This window comes from Argiope bruennichi, chromosome 7 (genome assembly GCF_947563725.1).
Source record: "Argiope bruennichi chromosome 7, qqArgBrue1.1, whole genome shotgun sequence".
NCBI lineage: Eukaryota > Metazoa > Arthropoda > Arachnida > Araneae > Araneidae > Argiope > Argiope bruennichi.
In genome coordinates this window covers 51,357,348-51,382,078 of record NC_079157.1, presented here as the reverse complement: position 1 = coordinate 51,382,078, position 24,731 = coordinate 51,357,348, and the positions used below count along the sequence as shown (strand labels likewise).

At 25.2% G+C, this 24,731-nt stretch overlaps 1 protein-coding gene across 2 annotated transcripts; it reads right to left on the bottom strand.

The window, feature by feature from the left end:
- Window positions 1-4,480: 4,480 nt before the first annotated feature.
- LOC129975675 (5'-deoxynucleotidase HDDC2-like) lies at window positions 4,481-24,615 on the bottom strand. Of its 2 annotated transcripts, none has more exons than XM_056088795.1 (7): window positions 24,489-24,615; window positions 23,083-23,148; window positions 19,361-19,491; window positions 14,996-15,098; window positions 14,775-14,843; window positions 13,114-13,252; window positions 4,481-4,889 (listed from the first exon to the last, which is right to left on the bottom strand). In XM_056088795.1, exons 2-7 carry the CDS (start codon window positions 23,146-23,148, stop codon window positions 4,645-4,647), a joined length of 753 nt encoding a protein of 250 aa, XP_055944770.1. In that variant the 5' UTR covers window positions 24,489-24,615; the 3' UTR covers window positions 4,481-4,644. The 2 variants fall into 2 exon arrangements, with proteins under 2 accessions (XP_055944770.1, XP_055944771.1); XM_056088796.1 differs by lacking the exon at window positions 4,481-4,889 and adding an exon at window positions 9,549-10,187.
- Window positions 24,616-24,731: the final 116 nt, after the last annotated feature.

Genomic DNA, 24,731 nt, shown 5'->3' with positions numbered 1-24,731 from the left:
CATACTACAGTTCCTTCATTTGCTAATTTTCATTAAATTTATAGATCCTTTTTTATCATCAGTTGTAATATATAAAAATACAACTAAAATTTAGAAACCAAAATTGTATAATCTCACCTCAAATATCCCCTATTTTTTCATCATGCAAATGTATCATGTATTTTTTTAAATGTCACACAAATAACAAAATGCAAATAAATGATCAAAAAATGTTTAAATTCATTTATAAATTTTTATTGTTTGCAGTAATATTTATGAGCTTTTACAAACATTTGGATGCTATTATTGAATTTTTTAAAGAATTTAATCAAGCTTAAAAAACAGTTTTTTTGTATACTTTCGATAAAAATGCTTTTATGAAATAAAATAAGCTTGTTTATGAATTTTTTTTTTTATTTTGCTTTGATTTAAGATTTATTTTAAATACTCCATTTACTTTCTTATGTTGCGTTTAAACAAAGGATTATCATATGCTTGAAATTTGTAAACGAAATCGGATACTCATGTATATAACAAATTCATAATAATATCATATGAAATCCATAAATTAACATATCAAGTATCATAAGTAACACATCACAGATTATTCATGGACTATTATACCAAATAAAATGATAACACAAATAAAATGATAACCAAAACAAAAATTATAATCTAAATAAATTATATTCTGGTCAAAACAGTTAACTCTTAGTTTTATTTAATTATATTCATGTCTTGCTTTGAAACAACAAAAGGGGCCATTTAAGGAACAAACTTAAAAATTCCGAAACATAGTCAGATGATGAGGACGGCACTCGCTTCCAAATTACAATGCCACTAAAGTGGGAGAACATTTGATCTTCAGCAACAAATTTCAATGCAACAGGCCCATAAAGTGAATCAGATATCAAATTTGAAATACTACAATTTCAATCATAGTCATACGACTAAGCCACATGACTTGATGATTATAGTTAGATGAGAACCATTAGGATTTTGTCGTTTCAAAATTTGGTCAAATAAAGACTATGACTCCAAATTCTCCAAATTTGCATGCAGTATCAAAATGTGGAAAACCAAACATGTTATTAAAATTAATGGTCATCAATACCCATAAAATGTGATTTTAAGTTAGAATCAAATGCATTCGTGATCTTATAAATTATTCAATCAAACATTGAAGTAACAAAAATGTTATGAATTGTGCCTGATATTTTAAAATGATGTTTAGTTAATAAGAAATGCAATTCACTAAGCACTCTGCTATCGAAATTTTCACACCACAACAGCTCACGCCATAACAGATCTGTGGCTTTTCCCAAACAACTAACATTCAAGCAATATACACACTGCTGATTTTTCAACCAACAATCAGTTAAAGATGAAGGAATTTAACTAATTAATCCAAATTTCATGCAATTTCTCATACAATAATATCCATTTTTCGATAAGTGATAAAAAGAAATAACCAAGTCAAAACAAACAAGTAATTTGGATACGTAATATTAATGAAATAAAAAAAGTCAAAATAAATATAAGCAAACTTTTGCTGTGAGTTCAAGATCAAATTTAGATACACAATAAAAATACAAGCATACACTGACTTTATTATCCATTAAGATGAAGTGAATTAAATACATTGATTATTCAAATGTACAGCTATAAAGATTTAATTAAGCAAGTTGATCAGAATTTTTGAATTATACCTTTCAAATAAAATTAAACAAATGCATAAATATGTTATGAAACGAAAAATGATCACATATGAAAGATGGTTTGATAAACTTCCATTTAATATATGACAAAAGTTCTAAAATATTTTTTTTGTTGTAGTTTTCTGAAAAATAGGAAAAATGTAGAAATTATAAGGTACAGCACAAAATGAATAAAATAAATAAATAAATAATAGACATAAAAAATAAGAAATTTTTAAAAATAAGATAAATTGAAATTGAAATTATGCACATGATTCTTAGCAAATGATGATTTTGATACTACAATGTATCCTTTTTTTTCTGTTACATAAGATACTAAATTTACAAAATCTCAGTATATAAAAATAAGGAGTATATATTTAAATTCTTTGAAATACAATATGGTACATGCATCAGTATGGCAATTAGACCAATATGGTAGTAAGACATTACCATATTGATCAATTTCATAATGTCTTACTAATATAGTATATGGATCAATATGGTAAATAAACCATAAATATCAATATGGTAATGTCTTACCAGAACTTAAGATTAAGAGGAAGGAGGAGGAAAAAACATTAACATCATTTCTTTAAATATATAAAGAATTAATGAATTTTTTTATTCATTTTAAAAAATTATTCATACAGATAATGTGTAAAATTAAAGATAATTAGCTTTCGAGAATTTTAAATAATTATAATGTATCTTTAAAGTAACAATAAATAATATTATTATGAATAGACAAAATTGACCATATATTCATACAGAATAAAGCCAGAGGTCAGCTTTCTCTTTCAACATAACAATTTTCAATTATGATGAGAAGTTTATTTTTGTATTCTCTTTAGAATAAAAGAATGAATAATATTCATCCATACATATATAATTTTTTAAAATCATAAATTATTTAAAAAAAAGAGCCATCATTTGTATTTACAAACTTACACCACGGAGGAGAATAATTTTTTTACTTCTCCAAATGTGATTATTTGTGACTTGGTGATATTTCAAACATTGTTTTTGTTGAAAGCTTTGGTTACAAATACGACATTGAAACGACCTTTCTCCAGTATGTACAGGCATATGCCGATCCAATTTAGATTTGAATGGAAAATGTTTCGGGCAGTGTGGGCACTTGTAGCGTCTACTTGTACATAAATTCCACATCAATTCTTCATGCTGATTTTGTTTGGTGATGATTTCCTCATATTTTATAGCAGCTAGTGAAAAATAATAGCCCTGTTAATAACTGTTTTCCTCATTTTATTAACTAATATCTAATGTTTTTATTTTCCTTTCAAAATTGCAAAATTTATAACGTAAAGAATATTTTTTAATTATCATATTCAGCCCAAAATAAGAACCACTCATTTGTGGTAGCCTTATAAAATCATTTCACATCTTTTTTTTATTCGTTAAATGTTGTGATTAGAAATGATTATTTGTGACTTGATAATATCTCAAACCTTCCTTTCATCTAAAACTTTGTTTACAAACAAAACATTTAAATGGCTTTTCTCCTGCATGCGTAAGAACATGTCAACCTGGAGCAGTGGGGATAGCTGTGGCATCTGCCTTTACTGATATGTAACATCAGAGCTTAATATAGATTTTGTTCACAGACAATTTCTTTCAATTTTTGTATAGCCAGAGGAAAAAAGAAAAATAATATTAACACTATGTTTTTTTTATTTATAAATTTTTAATAATGATATGAAGCTGCTCTAATTCTTTTAAAATAAAATTAATTTAAATTCTTTTATATTTTCCAATGAATTTTTTAAAAATCATATTGAATTTGAAATAAATGTCATCATTTATTAGTAGCAATCTTGCAACACTGTTACACATAACTGTTTTTATTCATGGAAAGTGAAAATTCTTGATTTGATGATACTTCAAACCGTCTTTGCGTTTAAAAGGTTGATAACAAATAGGACACTTAAATGGCTTTTCCCCAGTATGTACAAGTAGATGCTCGTTCAGCTTAGATTTGAATTTAAAAAGCTTTGGGCAGTATGGGCACTTGTAGCAATTGATTTTACGCAAATCTGGTAACAGAGCTTGCTGCAAATTTTGCACACAGATGACTTTGGTATTTTCTTGTAGAGCTAGAAAAAAAAAAATAAAAATAAATTTTCAATATAGGAAGAAAATTGACTTAAATATATATAAAGAAATTTGTTAAAAGTGAGGAAAAATAAAAATACATTTCTTATAGCTTAAATGTTTTTTTATTTTTTTTATTTTTTAATAAACTGACAACTGGACCAAATAGGAAGCCAGGTGGTTCGTTATGAGTCACGCAGATTGCTAATACACCCATTTGATATTTCTATGTATGCATAAATAAAGCCATTGGCTGAGTTGAAATCAACTGCAATTTCAAATATAATGTGAATTCATAATTCAATAACAAAAGGACACAATATAAAACATGATTAAGACATTTCACAAGTACAGTATCACAAATATTTAAAATAAGAATATTTTTGAAGCATTTTCTTTCAATGGATCAATGGTATTAATATCACTTCATTCTCCAACTGAAAAAAAAAAATCTATGATTCTATTATTTTTTATATAAACTACAAATTCAATAAGTGTGAATACGAAAAGTAAGGTAGTTTAAAATAGCAAGGCATAATAAAATACATGATTATGAAATCAGAGCATGGTGCAAATTTTGCTCACAAATAGTTTCTATAAATTTTTGTGCAGGAAGAATAAAAAATAAAATTACAATCAATTTTTCTTGTTTTATTTAAAAAGTTTCAATAATGACATGAAACTCCCACAATTTCTAAATAATAAAATCAATTAAACAGATCTCTTGTACTTTCAAATGAATGTTTTTAATCAGATGTTCAATTCTAAATAACAAGATCCAAGCACAATACAATACTTTTTACTTGTTGCAATACTGTTACACATCTCTGTTTTTCTATGCCAAATAAACTGATCAGAAATGATTATTTTTAATTTGGTGATATCTCAACCCTTCCTTTCGTTGAAAACTTTGATTACAAATAGAGCACTTGAATGGTTTTTCTTTAGTATGCACAAGAATATGCTGATTCAGCATAGATTTGAATGGAAAGATCTTTGAGCAGTATGGGCATTTGTAGTATTTGGCTTTACTCAAATCTGGCATCAGAAATTGTTGCAAATTTTGGTCACTGACGATTTTGCTGTGGACTTGTAGAGCTAGAAGGAAAAAAAGAAAGCAGAAAAAATATTATTTAGGAAAGAATTCTGTAACAAGTGCCATAAAAAAATTACGTGCATTTCTATATTTAAAGTTATTTTTAAAAAAACAATAATTAGACAAAATAAGAAACCATGTGAATCATTATAAATCCCACAGATAAACATTACTACATAAATGTTCTTTATAATGTCACATAAGATTCCCATTATGCCCAGTTATCATTCCAGTATAAACCCAACATAAATAAGGTTAACAGTTTAAATTCATATCAACTGCAATTTCAAATACAACACGGAAAATCTTAAAATTCAACAATAGCAAGGCATAAAATAATATATAATAATGAAATTTTTTATGCAAAATATCACAAACATTTCAAATAAATATTTATGGAGTATTTTCCTTCCTTGGATCAATAATAACCAATGAATTACTTGGTTCACCTAAAAAAATTCAGCTGGGGGAAAAAAATATATATATATGTATATAAATAAATATCACAAAAATTATAAATATAAATTTGTTATTTAGAATATAAATTATTAAGCTAATGGATGTTTTACAACAATTTAAGAAATGCAATTTTTTAAAAAAATATATAGTTATATGAAGAAATAATATCAACTGTCATAATAACAAAAAGAGCAATATTTGTCATGACATGTTATAAAGTGGTTCGATAATCACAAGCTTTGCTATATTTTTTCAGATAAAATATTATATTAATTTTTTTTAAAAACTGAAAATTGTCACTTTTTTTTATATGTACAGAACTTCAAAAGAAACATTTTAAAAATTTCACCAAATGTTACCCATCCTTAAGAAATTATAATATTATATATAATTTCACAAATTGAACATTTTTACATTCTAAAAATTTACACATAAACACGTTAAAAATAAAAATCTACATAATGCATTTAGAGTACTTAAATTAGAGAAATAATGTACAATAATTGTACATTATTGCTCACATGATCAGTGAAAATCAGTTTCACTTGATCAATGGATGCCAAATTGCCAATAACATTTTGCTTTTAACCACTGATTACTTAGCATTAGTAAATGATATGAAGGAGTACAAGCTAATAAATTTCAATCAAATAACTTTAACATATGATTATCTGCACTGGGAATAAAAGCAAAGATTATTTTGTAATAAATTATCATGATAAACAGTAGATTATGCTACAGTAGATATATTCATTATTTGCTGTGGAATAATTAAACACATCAATAAATCAGAAAAAATAAAGAGAAACAATCAAAAGTTTTTCAATAACATTTATAAAACATATTACATAGAAAGTACAAGTCATGTACATGACTAAATGGCCTGAATGGTATTATATCAATAAGAAAAAGATCAAGTAAACACAGACAAAGAAATAAAAAGCAGCATAATTTGCACTTTGAAATGATAAAATAAAGTATACATTTGAAAATCTTCTAGCAAAAAGAGACTTCATAAAATTTGCTGCATCATTAATATATAAAAAGATAAATTCACAAAACAGGGTTTACGATATAGTATAATAGCTATATAGAGTAGCAGCCAAAACTTCCAATATATTTTTTTAAAATTTTAGTTTCACAGTTTAAAGAATGTCATTTAGTAAGAGATCGCTATTTAGTTAGGACGAATTATGTATGGCGATAAATGCACACTCAATTCAATGATAACAATGATATTTCACTGCAGAAAAATATAAACAAAATTGCAATTATCAATTAATTGAATTTAGCAAAGTACTTCCAAACAGAATGGCACTTGTCTCATTTAACCTTATAGCATTTAATACGCTCTAAAGTAATTGAATAAAATTAGCACATCAGTAGAAAAGCTTGAAAGCATCATATAATTTATATCTAATTAAAATTTTCAATTTTTTTTTATTAAGTTCAGTCAAAGTGTAGCATAGTAAAAAATTTTGAAACAATTTTTAACTTTTATTTAAAAATTTACTGGAAATGATCTCTTCAAATTATTTTTGCATACTCTCTATATGAAGCCAACAGATAATCAAGCTTTCATGGCTTTAGTTCCAAATTCAAAATGAATTTACATTTTAGAGGCCAAACTTTTATACAAAATTTTGTCTAGCTTTGTATGTATTTATATGAAATTCACTTGTACTTATTCATTATTTGTAAAACAATTATAGGGTTATTTGTCAATATAAAATAATAATATTCATTTTTGTAAATTAATTATAGGTGATTTCTAAATAGAAAATTATTTAATTTCTTTTTCTCCTTAAACTATGTGAAAAAAAGAAATTGAATAATTATATTTCTATTTAGTATAATTCTATATAATAATTATCTCTATTTAATATTCATATATATGTGCCCTTTTAGTTACCAATTACTTTATAAGTTTCAAATAAGAGTGCATTTTAGAATATTTATTTAAAATTAACAAGTTAACCTCAAGTAACAATATTCTGCTATAATAAACATGACATAACAGCAAAAATAATTATGCGATTGTGATTTCAAACAATGCATTTCAAAAATATACTATAAAACAGTCACAAACAAAAGTGAAAAACAGTATATTAATCAAAATGTAAATCAACGAGTGATTATTAGTAAGAAGCAACATTGACAGAAAATGTGAAGAAGAGAATATAGAATTACACACCAATGTTTGAATTTAGTCAAATGTATCTCATCAGCAAAAAAAGCATAAGCATATATAGTGAAGCAAAGTTCATAAATCTTTCAAATCAAAAGTTCTTTATGTTAATACTAGTATTTTACTACATAATACAGGAAACAATAACAAAATTTAAAACTTATCATATAAGAGATATATAGACCTTCATTGCATATCATGAGTGCAAATTATATATATATATTATTTTATATGATTCATGTGTATGCAGGTAGATATTTAATAAAAAAAACTTTAATGTCTGACATATTAACTGTTTATGAGTATTAGACATATATTACAGTATTATGAAACAAATTAAATTCAATGAATGTTTTTCATTAATGTTTCAACAAATACATTAAGTTTTTCAATATAGTTCATTTCATTTTTAAATGAAGATGGAATAACTTTTCATCGATGCTTAAAGTAGTATCAGAGTAAGTAGTATTTATTTCTTATTGATTTATCAATTGAAAGAAAAATTCTTCTGTTAGTATAAACAGAAAAGTAATAACACAAATTCCATAAATTTTAGAAAAAAGAGAGAAAAAAAATGATAATATAACTCATTGTTTGTGTCATATAAATGATATACTTCATCATTTAAATAATATGATTGAAATGATGTATAAACAGAAGCTTTATTGTATCACTATAATAATAAAGGAGAATGTATGTATGCGCTTGTGCTGGCATTCTACATGATAGATAGTTGGTCTCGTGTTCCCAAACTTGGCATTTGCATACTTTGTAGGATTGAAATGTGAAACTCGAAGAAAATTTTAAAAATATTAAAAATTAAACAACATTTTGACGATTACTTCTGAAAATCTAACTGCATAAAAATGATTTTTATGTCGCCTTAAAATTAAACAAATTATCTTTTCAATGATATAAATTTTCATGCATTTTTTCTCATTTTTTTAAAAACAAATATTTTAAGCCTTTTAGTTTATTGTTGCTACTAATATCTCAATCTAGCATTTTTTCAAAAGTTGTTAATCAAAATATGATGATGCAATTTATTTTTCCATGTTGAATAGATTTCAGTATAAAGTATACTTGCAATAAAAATTTAGAAACTTTATGTTTTTACAACTAAGTTTCACTTCAGAATCAAGTGATGGTGTCAATTTCTTAAAATGTACCTATTTTTTTAATGCAGCCATTGTTTCCTGTGATATAACTAGATGTATAAAGATATAAACAGAAAATTTAGGTAATGAACAGCACAATGAAAAGAATAATGCATGGTTTCTAAAATAGTATGAGTTATATACCTATCAAAATTTGAAGCTTAAAAATATTTTGCTGAAGAATCCATTATCAAGTTACAAAAAATATTTAACTGAAATTTTTAGCAACCATTAATCTTGGTGACCTAACTGATAGTGAAAGGCAGCTGATTACCAATTAAAACAAGACCATTCTTTAAAAAAGAACTTTTTTTAAAAAAATCAGTAGCATTTACTAAAACAAAAAAAAAAAAAAAAATGTGTATAGATGTCATTTAAAAAATATAATGTCAACTGAAATTCATAATGCGTAATTTTCTGAGTAATATTAAAATCATTAAGGTTTTCCTTTCTTTTTGACAATAAATTTTTTTTCTATCAATTTTAGAATGCAATTTTTGTCTAAAATTATTCTTTGATTAATATAAAAACAATACAACCTTAATTTAAATCTTAAAAAGATAACTTTATCAAAGCAATACCAAAAAATAATTTTTACTCATATTTGGAATTCTCAGAGGACAAAATATATTTCCTTTTCAATATATCTGCATAATTTTATATCTATGTTTCCAATTAAAATTTTACATAGAAGTTGAACTGAATTAAATTTGAGTATTGGTTATAATTTTAACCATAATTTCTTCCAGTAATGATAAAATCAAGTATTAATATTTTATCATTTACAAAATGGAAATTTTTTTTATACCAAGAACTTTTATATTAAACACATTGATTTCACATTAAGTAACATATTTAAATTAATATAAATTCTTGTTGGAATCTTAAATTACTTAAAATATTTTGTTGTTGCTGGTGTTCTAAGGTATTATACCATACTTCAAGATTAAAATAACCATGATCAGCGCATGGCAAGTTCTAAAGATTTTTTAAAAGAACAATTTAGGTGATTTTGATTGACATATTGTAAGCATATCATAACAGTGAATATGGTGGAACAACAAATTTTTTACATGCAAGAAATAAAATGATTAACACTATTGGCACATATGAAACACATTTACAGTCAATACTTTTTATCATAAAAATGGAAATATTCTCGAGAAATATTTTTGTCATAAAAAGAATAATTACGTATTTTGAATATTTTCCTTCAGTTTTATGAATTTTAAGAGTATAAATTTTGAAAAAAAAATCAATATGGTTAAATCTAATATACTACAGATTTAAGAAGGTACAGAATGACTGAGTTAAATTAAAGAAAGCAACATTTTTTTTTTTTGTTGAATTTTTATGCAAAAATGTACAGAATTTAAAGCTTTATTATTTATCACATTCAGGTTCGCTTGGTTTTGGTAAAGGTGGTTGAGGATATTTGCTTCTTTCTAATTTTAATTCTTGAACCCATTTTAAAACCAGGGGATTTTGAAATGTACCTAAAATAATTTTAGAAAGTCAAAATCAGATATAATAAGGAACCAACAGTATATAAAAAAAAGTGTAATAGAACAAAACACTTGTATCATCATTTTTTTGGGAAACAGCACGAACCACAAAGTGAAGCAATTTGAGAAGGAATTACAGAATTAAGAAAATCTTTGTTATACAGTGATTGAAATGAATAACTTGACAATAGCCGATTATTCATGCACATAAATCTATTAAAATAATTAGTAAAACCCAATTACAGTGCATTGCAGCATAATTTGAAAACAGAATATTATTTAAAAATTTTGAATGGCAACCAGTTGTTGAAAGATTGAATAAAGTTTGAGCAAATTGCAACATATTAAAATTCAAGCATGAAGCACTTGACATGTGTTGGTAAATTGCCACTAATGAAACCACCACTTAAGCCATTGTTCTCTTGAATACTATACGAATTCCTTTATCTCTTAAATAATATATGAAATATTGTAATAGGTCAAGACACAGCAATAAATCTTTAAATTCATTTGATTTATCTGAGTTGCCAAACCACATCATTCATTTGGAGTTTGGTTTCCTATCATTCTCCTTAGAAATATTGACCAACCTTGTCTTAGCAATCGAACCAGATTGACAATCAATAAATTTTGAAATAATATCATCAAATCAATTATTTAAATTGGCCAATTCTAACAATTACAATTACTGATTAAATTAGCTTTTGCAAACAAATTACAAGGTCAATTATAGCAAGTATGTGGGATGAATCTGGAGAATCCATGTGTTTCGTATGAACAATTTTATTGGAATCACCAAAGTACATACAAGAACATTGCAATGACTTAGCACTATAAATACAGCATTTTTCTGTATCTAAAAAAATGAAGAGCAGTCATTTTTTTCAAATGATCCAAAATCACATTTTTTCATTATTATTATTATTTTATTATTTCGAAATATTTTAGATTATAGTTAAATATTAAATTTCTAATCATCCCATTTTTTCATTGGAATGTTGGCAGCTGCACTATTATTTTTAAGAATTTTGCTTGAAGTTTTCCGTTTTTAGAATTATGGAATACCTCATAATTTCAATTATTTAGATAATTTACACATAATGAAGTATAAACAAAGCCTTTTACTACATAAAATTTTGATTTATTTTAGAGATACGCACACACATATTACATATATATATATACACACACACACCTAATAATTCTTTCTAATATTAAGAAATGGTTCTGCCCTGTTTCATTTTACATGACTCCAACAGTTTCATCAAGAGATATATTTTCTTTTTGCCTCGATATGGAAAAGCATTCAACAAATATTTTAATCGATCATTAGCTGTTAACCTAAATTTAACCTTGATATTATCCAAATTTTTTTTTTATGGCCTGTAGTATATAAATAGAATAAGTATTTTCTCTTGAAATAGTTGCTCATCTAATCTGTTGTTTTGACTTGCTTTGAAATAAAGCAAACAATTTTCAATAAACATGTCTCTATATCTCTTTCACTATAGTAAACTGATTTATTGAAAGTTATTCTCTTTCATAGATTTGCGATCGTAACTTAAATACTTCATAATTTTTTGCTCCAATTTTGAAACATTAGATCAAGAATAATGTTTAGACCATAAATCACACACCACAGATTGTTTTTAGAAATACTTTTGAAAAAAAAAAAAACAACCCTAATTTCTCTAAAGATTACACCAATGTGATCCAGTTGCTGTTTCTTAATTTTGCTCATTTTTAAAGAGAGAAATATCCTTCATATTCTACCAATACTCTACTTCACTTTTGAATTCCTTTTATATTTATCTTCTAGTTAAGTACTTGCACATAAAATTTTGAAAATTATTGATAAATTTTTCTTCATATTCAAATGCAGTGAAGAAATCATTTAGTGCAATTTCAGATAAAATTAGCATTCAATTGCTGAAGCTCATTCCCTATCATCATTGGAAAAACATATTTATCTTTAGATAATATATTACATCTTGAGATTATTATTAAAATTGAGATATTCGATATGCCTTAAGAGTTTTAAATCCAAACAAGAATTGGTTCACTTGTAAATTTTTCTTCCAATAGCTTTTTTTTTTTAAAAACAAAGATTCTTTGTGACATTCTGAGAGCAAATATATGTCAAATAGTGAAGAAGTGAGTAAATAAAAATGAAAATCATCAAAAGAAATGAATAACAGCCATTCCAATAAAGTAGATGCTTTCAAATGCAAAATAAAATGTAGATGACTAGCAGGAATTTTTTTTAAAATCCCTTTTATTTATTTATACTGTTATACATTAAATCATATTCAAATATCCAGAAATGAAAGACAAATTAAAAATAGAACGGAAAATATACCATAGTCTTGAATAGTTTTTCAGCGGTCAATGTGACAAAAGTGCATCTTTTTTAAGTACATACTTTTGTAATATCTATATTAATGAGCAATACCAAATAACATAAAATTAAAGGATAAGAAAGGAAAATCTGAATGTTTGAAAGTTAAACATATATACAACAGTAATTATAATTTCTACAATCAAAAACACAATAAAATAATAATGTATATGTAAACATATCATTTTAACTAAATGCAGTAATTGATATCGAACTTTTAATTATTTTCATTTAATCTTTATCTCTCTCTCTAGGCATATGACAAAATATAGCATTAGCAAAACATTGTTGGGTTCAGTTACTATATCATAAAAAAAATATGAATTTTTGTGAGACAATATGCAAAAAGAAAATTGTAAGTATTATATTCTGAATGTTTCATGAAGATTGAAAAATTATTTGTGTAAAATTATGAGAAAAAAATATATTATAACTGAGAGTTGAAACATTTGTTACATGGAAACTTTATAACAAATTATCTAAATGAATTAGCAGACAAACCAAAAGAAGAATAAATACCTTCAGTGCTATTAAAAAAGTCTTGGAGATTCAAAGTGAAATTAGATTCTTTTTCATATTCAAATGCTTGCAGTATCATATCAAATTTATCTAAATCCTTCACAGTTTTAGCTTCAACAGTCTTCTGCTCTTCATATTCCTATGGCATTAAATAAAATTATATTAAGGTCTATCTACGTTAGAAAAAAAAGATGTAAAAATGCTATAATTGCTAAACAGAAGATCAAATGAATGTAACAATGAATGTAACTATTAATTTGGAATTCCTTAAAAAAGTCACAAAACACTAAAAACATTTTCATAATTGTTTTAGAATTACAATCATGATGGTAAATTTAATGTATTTAATTAATAAGATTTTAAATTAATAATTTTGTTTTAGGCAGTAATTAAGATAAATTTATTTCAGTAGAAAAGAACAGCAAAGAATTATTAAAAAATTAATACTAATAATTTAGCACAGAAATTTAAGCTTATGAAATCTCATTTCTATCAATTTCAGAATTTGAATGCAATTCAAAATACTTTTTTCTGTTTTGTTTAATTAATAAAGTTAAAATTTAAAGTTTTTTATTTAAAAACCCACTTTTGATAAAAGTTGAAATTAATTGTGGTGTCTTTCGATAAAGAAGAAGCATGTATATACAGATTGAGCATATGTGATGAAATTCTATATCGATCTGGAGAGTGAGAAGACAGAATTTAATTAATGCTGACTGAAAATCTGAAATTAATTAAAAAATCCTTATGTGTGTTAGATATCAAAAATATTTTAATTAATTTTACAATAGATAAATAAATACAACAAAGTAGCATTAACAAATTGCAATATACTTCCAGAATTTTGAATACATGAGAGCTTAAAGCAATAATTTTAAAAAAGCAAAATTTTTCTTTAAATATACACAAAAAACTGAATATATATATATATATATATATATATATATATATATATATATATATATATATATATCGTTTAAATTATAATAAAAAAATAAACGGTTCCATAACATGATAGCATGGCACCTATTTTTTTATACAGATTCAGTTTAATTATTGTGTATAAGCTCAACGGAAATTTTTTTTAAAAAAAAATATTAATATTAAAAATAATTTTAGCAAATTATTATAAAATCAACCCTTTACAAAGGTTTATAGATTTAAAGGGCTAGATGAGAAAATTAGTTTCTCAATTACTTATGGATATATGATATAAAGTTTTCAGGAATACCAATTAATTAAAACTGAAGAAAATATATTGGGTATATATGTGGACATTAAATTTTTACATGTATAATCTAATAATCAGTAAGATGCCTAATTATAAAAAGGCATGAATAAAATTTCAATATCATGAAAATTAAAAGATTTAAAGTTCATTTAATATTACTATTATGTTCCAAATTATATGCAAAGGTAAAAATAAACATTAAGAGATAAGAATTAAATTTAAAAAAAATTTCACTGTGCTTGAACCAGTTACATATACAAGACAATTTTTTTATAATAATAATTTTGCATTTTATTCAAAATACTATAGAAGTTTGATATCTAGCCTAAAATTATGTAAAACAATAAATGGCTTTAAAACATATAAATATTGGCACAGAATATTGCATTTTTTTCAAAAAAAAAAAAAAAAAATCTTAGACTATACTCACTTTATACAAAGCAAGAAATTCTTTTCCAACTTTGTCTCCAGCTAGGGAACTCAGCCGTTCCATTGCTTCCTAATATGTAAAGTATAAGTAAAATTACTATTATATTAATTTTTATTATAAGTCAAATAGGTAAATAATAAATGTTATAAAACAAAATAAAAATAAATCGAAATATAAAATATTTTTAAAATCTATTTTAAATGAATGCATATGGTTCTTACCAATTCTTTCCGGTGCTTTTCTTCTTTACTAATGCCACAAAATGGAGTTAAGTCTCCAACTATACACTCAGCTATATCGTGAACAAGAGCCATTTTAATGCACCTAGAAATAAAATTCCAATAATGTGGGTTTTTTTAAACATAGATTTGCATTAAAAACATTTATAAATAATCATCATTTCATTTCAGTAAATTCTAAATTATCTAATACACATATTAATAATAATACATACATACATTCTAAACTTGAGAGATGAAAAAACTTCTATGCACTAGTTTATATAATTAGTTAAATTAAAATAAAACTTCACCCACTCAATCTCCCTTTAAAAAAATATAATTCAAGTTCATTGAAATAAGATTTAGTTATATGATTTATAAGAATGAATTTCATAAAATTAGACAAAAAAGACACAAGCATTGCACATCTTTGATAATTACAATTCTTCTTTCATTTTAAATTTTAAATAAGCAGCCTGTTTAAATAAAAAAGAAATATGTCACATTAAAAGACAATAAAAAATATTTATTTCATAATTGTAGGCTTTTTTATAATTGCAAAAAAAAAAAAAAAAAAATGTTGATAATAAATAACAAATGGGAAATAGATATTTTAATATACACATATAGCAATATTGATAAAGTGGAATCTAAGTTCCACTGTTAATTTAGTTTTAATGAACTGCAAATAATAAATCTTTTCAAAAATTAATTTTAAAAATTTGTTCTAAAATTATGTTTTAATGAACTAAGAATGATACGCCAGGAATTGGTAAAAAACGATGCTAGCAATGTGAATACTGTATACGATAAAATAATTAAACTATTAAGATCTTAACTTTTCATTTAAAAACTTTAAATTTAAAAAAAAAGAAAAAGTAATAGCAAATCCAAAAGATTTTGAAGATTTATGCAAAATAAGTATGTATTATTTATATGGAATTCATAAATATGAATGTTTTCTTAATTAATGCACTTTTTTCATTTAAAATTTGTGTTGAATGAATTAGAAAACTTTCAAATCTGTGAAATAAGTAAAAATGTGTTCAATGCACAAATTACATAATAAAATTTATTATTATAATACATCTAAAAAAAGAAAACTCTCATTTAAATAACCACCATCTCCTTATATATGGACTAAATTTTCAAAAATGTATTTTCATAATTCAAATTACTAGCTTGTAGCTCTGGAAGTATTATTTTGATAATTATCATTTTAAATATGACTTTTTACAACAACAACAACAACAAAACCTTCAGTAAATTTCTTATCTGTTAACTTAACAAATTCGTGTTAGAAGTGATAGGTTTATTCCAATCAACAAATTACTTAACTGAGTTAAAATAGTTCATTAACTAACTTCTGTTTCAAAATTTTTCTATTATGGTTATTTATTTTGCTGAACTGAATTATCATCATAAAATTAACATCCCAATAAAATTATTTAGCATTTTGATGATAAATTCAAAACTTATTTCTTATGAGAAATGACACTTCCATGTTAAAAGAATTTTATGAACATTTGGCAATATCTCAGAACCAAATACATACAAATTTCACTCGTTAAAAGAAAATTAAAATCATAAAAAAAAAATATATAAATAACACAAATTTAATTTTTTTTATGAATTATCAAATATAAAAATAGACAAAAAGTAAATTGTAAAATTTTTGTATGACAGCAAAACTAACATGCTAAAATGCCAGAATATAAAAAAATGGTAGTCACAATCTAAATAGTTTAAATACTTATAAAAAAACGTAAAATTTCCACAGTCAACTTGCAACACCCACATTTTGTAGGACTGCATATTATGTTTATAGATTTATTCTTCATGAGAGCTTGAGCTATAATAACCATTAGATAATTATAGTTGTCAAAATTCTATTTTAAAATCATTTTTAATTTAACATAATTTTTTTTCTTTTTTACTTAGAGGATATTAAATTCGATTGCAAGCCAGATTCACTATAAGAATGTTCAATCAATTTTTACCTTTTACAACCAGTAATTATTTTCAAAAATATGAAATTGAAATATAAGGAAATTTGTACCATTTCTTATTATTCAGTAAGCTAAATAATTCTAAAATGAAGAAAATAATTAGTATGTGTTGTTTAGATATTGAATGGCTTAATGATGAATTTTATAATTTATAATTTTTTTCAATTAGGTGAAGGACATTTTCATAAAATCTTTTATATGATTCTAAGAGAGATATAAAATATTTTCCTCTTTGCAGTTGCATCTTTGTAAGAACACAATTCCAAATGTCTAATTTAAAAAATCGCAGAATGATTATACGATAGGTTTGATTTGTTTGCATTTGTGGGTCCTTATTGCCTAGTGAATGAATGACTTTCACTCTCTCATTCTCACAGCAGTTCTTTATAAAACTAACCTCCTTTTTTTGTTTCAATAAATGGCTTTATCACACAGTTAATAAATAGCATACCAAACTATGCATAACAGCACATTAAAAAAAAAAAAAAAACTCAAAAGTATCACACTTCATCAAGAATTTTCATCCAACTCATGATTCTACATGATGCTAATATATGTTTCTTTTAAGCTTCATTGCTTTGGGCAGATAATCCAGTACTTTTTAAAGTTTTATCTCTTTGACTTATCAAATCCAAAATAAAGTAAACAAGAGTAGTTTAGGTGCCAAAACTACAAACCAAATTTCACATTTCTACCAACACTTTTTGAGTAATCTATATCAAGGAAAAGACAGACTTCAGCGCCATCTTCTGACAGTCGGAATTCAAAATTTGATATGCATACAAAAGTCTGATGATTAAGCTCACACAAAATTTTATCCATCTAACTTTTTTTCATTTATTTATCGTGTAACATGGATTTAGGTAGACAGACACACTTCTTAGATGAATTTAATTCCAAAATTTGATTTAAATGAATGATTCTGATGTAAATAGCAAAATGAGATTGCATAGCAAATCTCATTCTTCTAAATGTTCCTCAATGAGTTAAAATGCTTACAGAAAGACGGATATAATTTAAAATACTTTTTTTCTCCAAATGGTCTAAAATATAAAGATTTGATGAAGTCTAATAATCAATTAATTTGTAGACTATAGATCTTTGTCCTGTATAATTTATATACAAAAAAAAATAAAACATGTTTATTTCAAATATTGTTTCAGCATCATAATTATTACCATCAAGCAGTTCTTTAACCAAAGAAATAGAATTTTAACCTGTTAAGTTTTATTTCCACTTCATTTTAATAATTCAGAATCTTATTATTATAGTGATATTAAATAAATTTTTAAATTTACTTAGAGTATTCAAATAATAAAAAATGTGATCTTGTAGGTTGCAATGGTGCACAAACAGCAGCAAGAAAAAATTTCGCTACTTAAGTGATTTCAATCGTCAAACTATATAGCATGTGATTCGCACATTCAAAAATTTTCATAATAAATAATAATGCACTTGAGTATATTTTTATAATTTGGCTGGATTTTTTCTTGATGCTTTTTGATCATTGTTAAAATTGAATTATACCAAAAAAATTTTGAACTCTAAATAAAAAACAAATATACAATTTTAATTAAAATAATTCTGAAAAACTTATTAAATCTTCTATACGAGTAACAGTAATTTCCACTTGAAAATAATAACATTGGCATAAATGTCTTTATGGAATTGAAAACTCATCTATCAGCAATTAAAAAAAATGGGTTGAACAATATATTTCATTCTTCATAAAAATTAAGAAGCAGACTAAATTAAATTGGCTGAATTAGGAATTAATTTGAAAAGTAATGGAAATGTCTCAACATTTAAATGAAAACAATAAAATATTTATAATTTTAAAAAATCAGATTCATATTAAGGATAAATCTGAATTATACTGACTATTCTTCTGACATTTTTGTGAATAAAATGTGCCCTTTTTTGTTCAATTAATAAGCTTAGCATTTATAAATATTTTTTCCCTAATGGGTTGGGTCTTTTGAGGTGGAGTTTTCAACAAACAAAATTCAGTATATCTCAAGAGGTATAGTGCATTTCATAATAAAACGTGATTCACATACTTAAAAAGATCTGTTGGATCAAATAATTGAAAAATCTTGATTTCCGTAATGGAAAAATTTCAATTAACTGTCAATTCTACTACTAATCAAGTTAATTAACTACTTCAATTAACTCAATCAGTTTTTTATTTGAATAAAGCTGTCCTCTTGAATTGTTTCTACTGACAACAGTTTTGTGAAAATATGATAATAAATAAAGTTACAGAGGTGTTCTATTCTTTTGTTGTTGTTGATGATGACTGTACAAATAATAAATAACAGAAAATTATGCATTTTTAATGCTTAAAGATACCTACTTATTTCGATCCACATTTAATGATGCTTCATCTTCTAACAAGAAAGCCATTATACCCATGCGATACATATGCCCAGCAACATCCTCGCAATTTGAAATATTCCTCATAATCCATCCTGTCCTTTTTAAGTGCTATAGAGTAAATTAAAGATGAAAAAGTAAGCAAAAGCAAATTTTGTATAAAAAATTTAACAAGATATAACATGCAATGAGTAATATTATTCAGTAATTTTCATATGATAGATTTACAGGAATCCATTTTAAAAATACAAAAATAATTACAGGTACAACACATCCAATTATGTAGCATATATTTTGTAGATTTTATGTACGAAAAAATGAAGGATAGAAAAGCTACTGAAGTAACAAAATTTAATAAATTTATAATTTTTGGAAACCATAAATGTTTTACAAATAGCAAGCAGATATTAACAAACAAATGTATTTCAATTGATATTAGAGATTTAATATCAGTAGTAAATAAACAAATACTAGTAGAGAAACATACATATCCTTTCAAAACATACATTAAACCCATTAATATGTATCATATAAATTTTAAATAATTAATATGCATTTTTTAAATCAGAAATGAATAACTTTTCTTTTGAAATCTGTATCCTCAATGCTTGAAATATTGAATTACTTCTGAAATCTTCTAAATGATTTTTTTTTTTTTCTTACAGTGCGAAATGCCCTCAAATATCTATCAAATTCATATTTTGTTAAAAAGACTTAAAGTTTTAGCATTTGAGCACTTAATGATTTTCAGATGAAAAATTGCAAACATACATTGAATAGCTTTCACTCAAAATGTATGAATAAATAATCTACATACAAAGCTAAATTTAAACATATACACAAATTTAATCAAACTGTGATAAATGAGAGTCACTGACTGATTGTATGTTAAATTTTCAGCTATAAAACTTTCATCAGAACTTTCATTCATTTTCATTTTTCCATAATATTTTATTAAAATGTCACAAAATGTTATTACTTTAAATGGTTTTGGGCATAAATCACAAAAATTCATATCTGCATGCATAATTATAAATTTTTTTTTATGGCCATAAGTTGTACAGGTTGAAAATTGAAGAAAATTTATATTAAAATAGATATTTCTATATTATAATAGCCTTCCTCCCTAATAGACCTACGACATAAAGGAAGTAATCTAAAAATTTTTTTGTAACAAAATACATTTCTAGTTTTTCTTTTAAAAAATAGGATAAAAATTTGTCATAAGTATAATAAAAATCCAATATAGAAAAGCAAATAAAGAAAACATATTGCATCACCATATTTTTTTTTATTTCCCGAGGCTAAACACAATTCTTTAATTTTTTTTCATTGTTCAGGGTTACCACTCAAATCTGGGGGGGGGGGGAATCCCTGTTTTTTTTTTCTGTACGCATATTGAAGATACAAGAAAATGTGTAAATACACATATATAATGAAATACAGTTTTAAGGAGTGGAAAAGCAAGGGAAGAAAGCAACAATTAAACATTATTCAAAATAATAACATTTTAAAAGAAGGTTTATATTTGCATACAGAAAAAAAAGAAAGAATTATCTTTATTTATTATCTAGAATTTAGCAAAACAAAATTAATATATTAAGGGGGAGGAGAGCTATTACTTCTCATGCTCTTTAATTGTAACTAAGAATTAATTGTAATCAAAGTTAAGGACTCGGGTGAAATAAAACACAAAACATTTAAGTTATCATGATTCAAATCATTTAATGACCACTTAACAAAAAACATTACAAAACAAGATTTTTAAATTTATTTATTCATTTTTGCCAATTTAAATTGTTTGGACATTAATTTCTGCAACCTCTGAAGATTTTCCAGATATTGGTTTCCTGCAGCTAATGGACCTAATGCATAATAAATATGATAGAACATTTCTATATGACCTTACAAACATTTGTTTAGCTATTTCACTTTTAGTGAACATATGTGAAAATATTTCCGATATATCATTGAATGAATGTAACGCAACAAGTTTCAATGCCCCCCCCCCCCTAAAATTTAGCTTAAAATTATTGTTCTTGAACTATAAAATTCTAAATCAGTTTATTTTCGGACATTAAGTCTGACATTTTCAGATTTGACATGTTGATCCTTTCAGACATTAAGTCCAGCATCAATGATGACTTTCTCAGGGGTGTTTGTGGGACCCCAAAAAATCCCCTGAAACTTTTACGGACTTACTACCGACATTTTGGAGTTTCGAGAAGGGGGGGGGGGAGAGAAATGAAAAATTACGATTATGAAGTATTGAATGACCTAATTATAAAAGTTCAATGAATTACTTTTTTTGCAAAACTAAGACCTTTGAACCCAGGTCACGTGATTGCACATCTGGTCGAACGAAGTCTCTCCCTTTTTTTTCTGCCGCGCCTACTTGCCGAAAAGAATCCAGAAGAGAATGTCCGAGAACCGGGGGAATGAGTCATAACTCGCAATAAGGAAAGAACAAAAAAGAAGTTTTTTCCTCCTTTTCACGCATTATCACTGCCTTTGGAGAAAGAAAGGAAAAGTTTTCACCACACACACTGACCTTGCGTTTTCTGCTTTCAAAGCAAACAAAATTACCCAGATCAAAATAAATAATTTATTATTATTCCTACTTCCTTTTGAACAACGATCCCCGGAATTTCCGGGTATCGAAGTTCAAAATCCCCGGAATTCCGGGGTTTCCCCGGAGCACAAACACCCCTGCTTTCTTTAAATGGTATACAGTTTTGTATGCTGTCCTCTTTTGGGTCCTCTTTTTCTTTCTTTTTTCTTTCCTGTTTTCCCATATTACTTAGGCTTATTATCTTCTTAAAAAAACAAGCAGTATGCAACAGATCGACTTTGTAGAGTTTCTCAAATCCATGCAGCAAAATCAGAATTGATTTTTTTATCCATCCAATTCATATTACATACGAATTTTGAATTGCTCCTTGATTTAAAAATATTCTCTAATTGACTTTGAATAAGCACACATTTACTCAAATAATAAACAAACCATTCAATAAACTCAAATGTGGTAGACTAAACACCACCACACTGCTTCTGCAGCTTTAATGTTGCTAATTGTGCCAACAGAGCTGTGTATGTCTATTTTTTCGTGCAAATATAAAAGTTTTGCATATGCTCATTACCTGCAATTTGGGAATCTTGTGGAAAAAGAACAACTGCCTCACAAATTGAAATTGGAATAATCTATACAGAAAAAAAGAGGAGACAGAAAAGAGACGAGTTTCCACAGTACACAATCATGTACAGTATTGTTTCGTTTTTGGCAGTACTAAGATCTTTTAGTCTTGCTATCTTTGGAGATCCGCATTATCTGAGTGGGAAAAAAATAACTAAATTCATTGTATCTTCCCTGTTTTTTCAGAGGTTTTTTTGCATTCCCTGTTTTCCTGGTGGCGTGGCAACCCGGAACAATACAAAAATTTCATATTGTGCATACAAAATTAAATTGAATGAGCTACAATAAGTTAAATAAAACAATTATAACAAAATCCTGCCTTTATTTGCCAACAAAATACTAACTTTCTTAAAATATCATTCACTGTGATAAATTAAAACTCTTTGTAAATTTTGACTTAAATTTTATACTATAAACACATGCCAAATTCTTTAAGATATAGCTAAATTCAAGTTAAAAAGAATTTATAATTTATTTTAATAAAAAGTAACTATTAAAACAATACTAGCCTTTAACTTACCAACCAACATGAAGAATTCCAAAATATTTGACTGAGAACCTTCTCCAGGATTCATCTAAAATTTTAATAGAGTTGTATTTGGAAAAACATTCCTTAGTATTTATTTGAGTTATTATTTCAATTTTGAAAAAAATTATAAATTCTCAAATATTATAATTTATTATCATATAATTATATTCATATTATTTGGAAAATAAATATACTGAAATAAAAGATCATACTAATAAGACTAAGGAAATACCATCATATAAAATTATGAATAGAATATATAACCACATTTTCATTATATAATTCACATTATTATTTGAACATAGGAAAAGTTATTGTATGTTGTTATGGTTATAATATTTTAAGGGAGTTAATACATTATAAATTTACATTAAGTTTTTTTTTAAAAATACTATATTAAAGCAACAAGCAAATCACACAAATGTCTTAATAGTAACTGTAGAATGCTATTAATATTATATGTCAATCATTTAATAATACAAATATATAATTTCAATGAAGAGATTGAGGAACATATTATATTAGGGAAATGCTTTTACAGCAGAAAAATACAGAATAATGATTAATTTCCCTTAAATTATAGCATAATTTAAGTACTGTACTATGCCCTATTTGGAGAATATTTGCTTTTGAAAGCCTCATTATCTGGGGATTTTTCTACTTCTTGACTCTATTCATAGTAAAAATAGTGTTCTAAAATGCTGTGCTATATGAATATTTCTCAAATTCTTGCATCGTGTAATACTGTCTAAATCTCACAAACACTAGATAAACAACTATGAGTAATTTAAATTGTATGTATGCAAATACTGAATTTCTAAACAAATCGAAAAATTACCATTCACTGGAAGGAGAATATTATTTAGAAAGTTTCTGTATTTTAGAGAGGATACTAAAAATTATAAATTAATATTTTTGCTTATTTATTTCGGTTGGATAATTCTTATTCTTCCTATTCATCTAGTGACATCCATGTTAATAAGAAAGGTTAAATAAATTCGAATTTTGATTGCTTTTATATTACTCTTTACATGTTTCGTCTTGTTTCTATAACAGCGTGATTTAATAATAAATAAAAAAGGAATTATTTGGTTCCATTATGCATGGATCCATTTTGGTTAGAAAAACGCCAAACATCTATTCACAGCCATTTGTACAGCATCTTATATGTTGAATAAAATATATATAATATTACTAATGATAATAGTAGAATTTTTAAACTTTCAGCATTGCAAGAAACAACAACATTGCTATCACTGCAAGAAATAATAATATATATGAGTATATGAAGACATTAACAACAAATATCTAAAGAAATATCCACTTCAAACAAATCGAAACTTTATGAAAAGAATTAACATGCAAAGTTAGCTGAAACATCTTTACCTTTTTAAAGAAGAACTACTAAAATGAGGAAGAGACAAGAAATGAAGTTAAATTTCTAAAGCAAAACTTTTTTTGCTCCCTCCAAATAAATTTTACCGGCGCGAACAATGTTTTGTTTAGATCCCTGCTGTTGCCAATATTTATCTCACAAAATAAAAAATAAACAAAATATAGATAAATTGAAATAAATTTGCATTTAGTATACGTTTTTTAAAAGTATTTCTCAAATATTTACGGAAAGAA

Coding starts and splice junctions, on each gene's coding strand:
- LOC129975675 (XM_056088795.1), bottom strand. CDS start 23,148: ATGAATCCTGGAGAAGGTTCTCAGTCAAATATTTTGGAATTCTTCATG. Junction 19,492..23,082: donor TGTTGGTTGGTAAGTTAAAG/GCTAGTATTGTT, acceptor TTTACTCTATAG/CACTTAAAAAGGACAGGATG. Junction 4,890..13,113: donor CTTTTTTAATAGCACTGAAG/GTATTTATTCTT, acceptor TTTTCCTTCTAG/CTCTACAAGTCCACAGCAAA.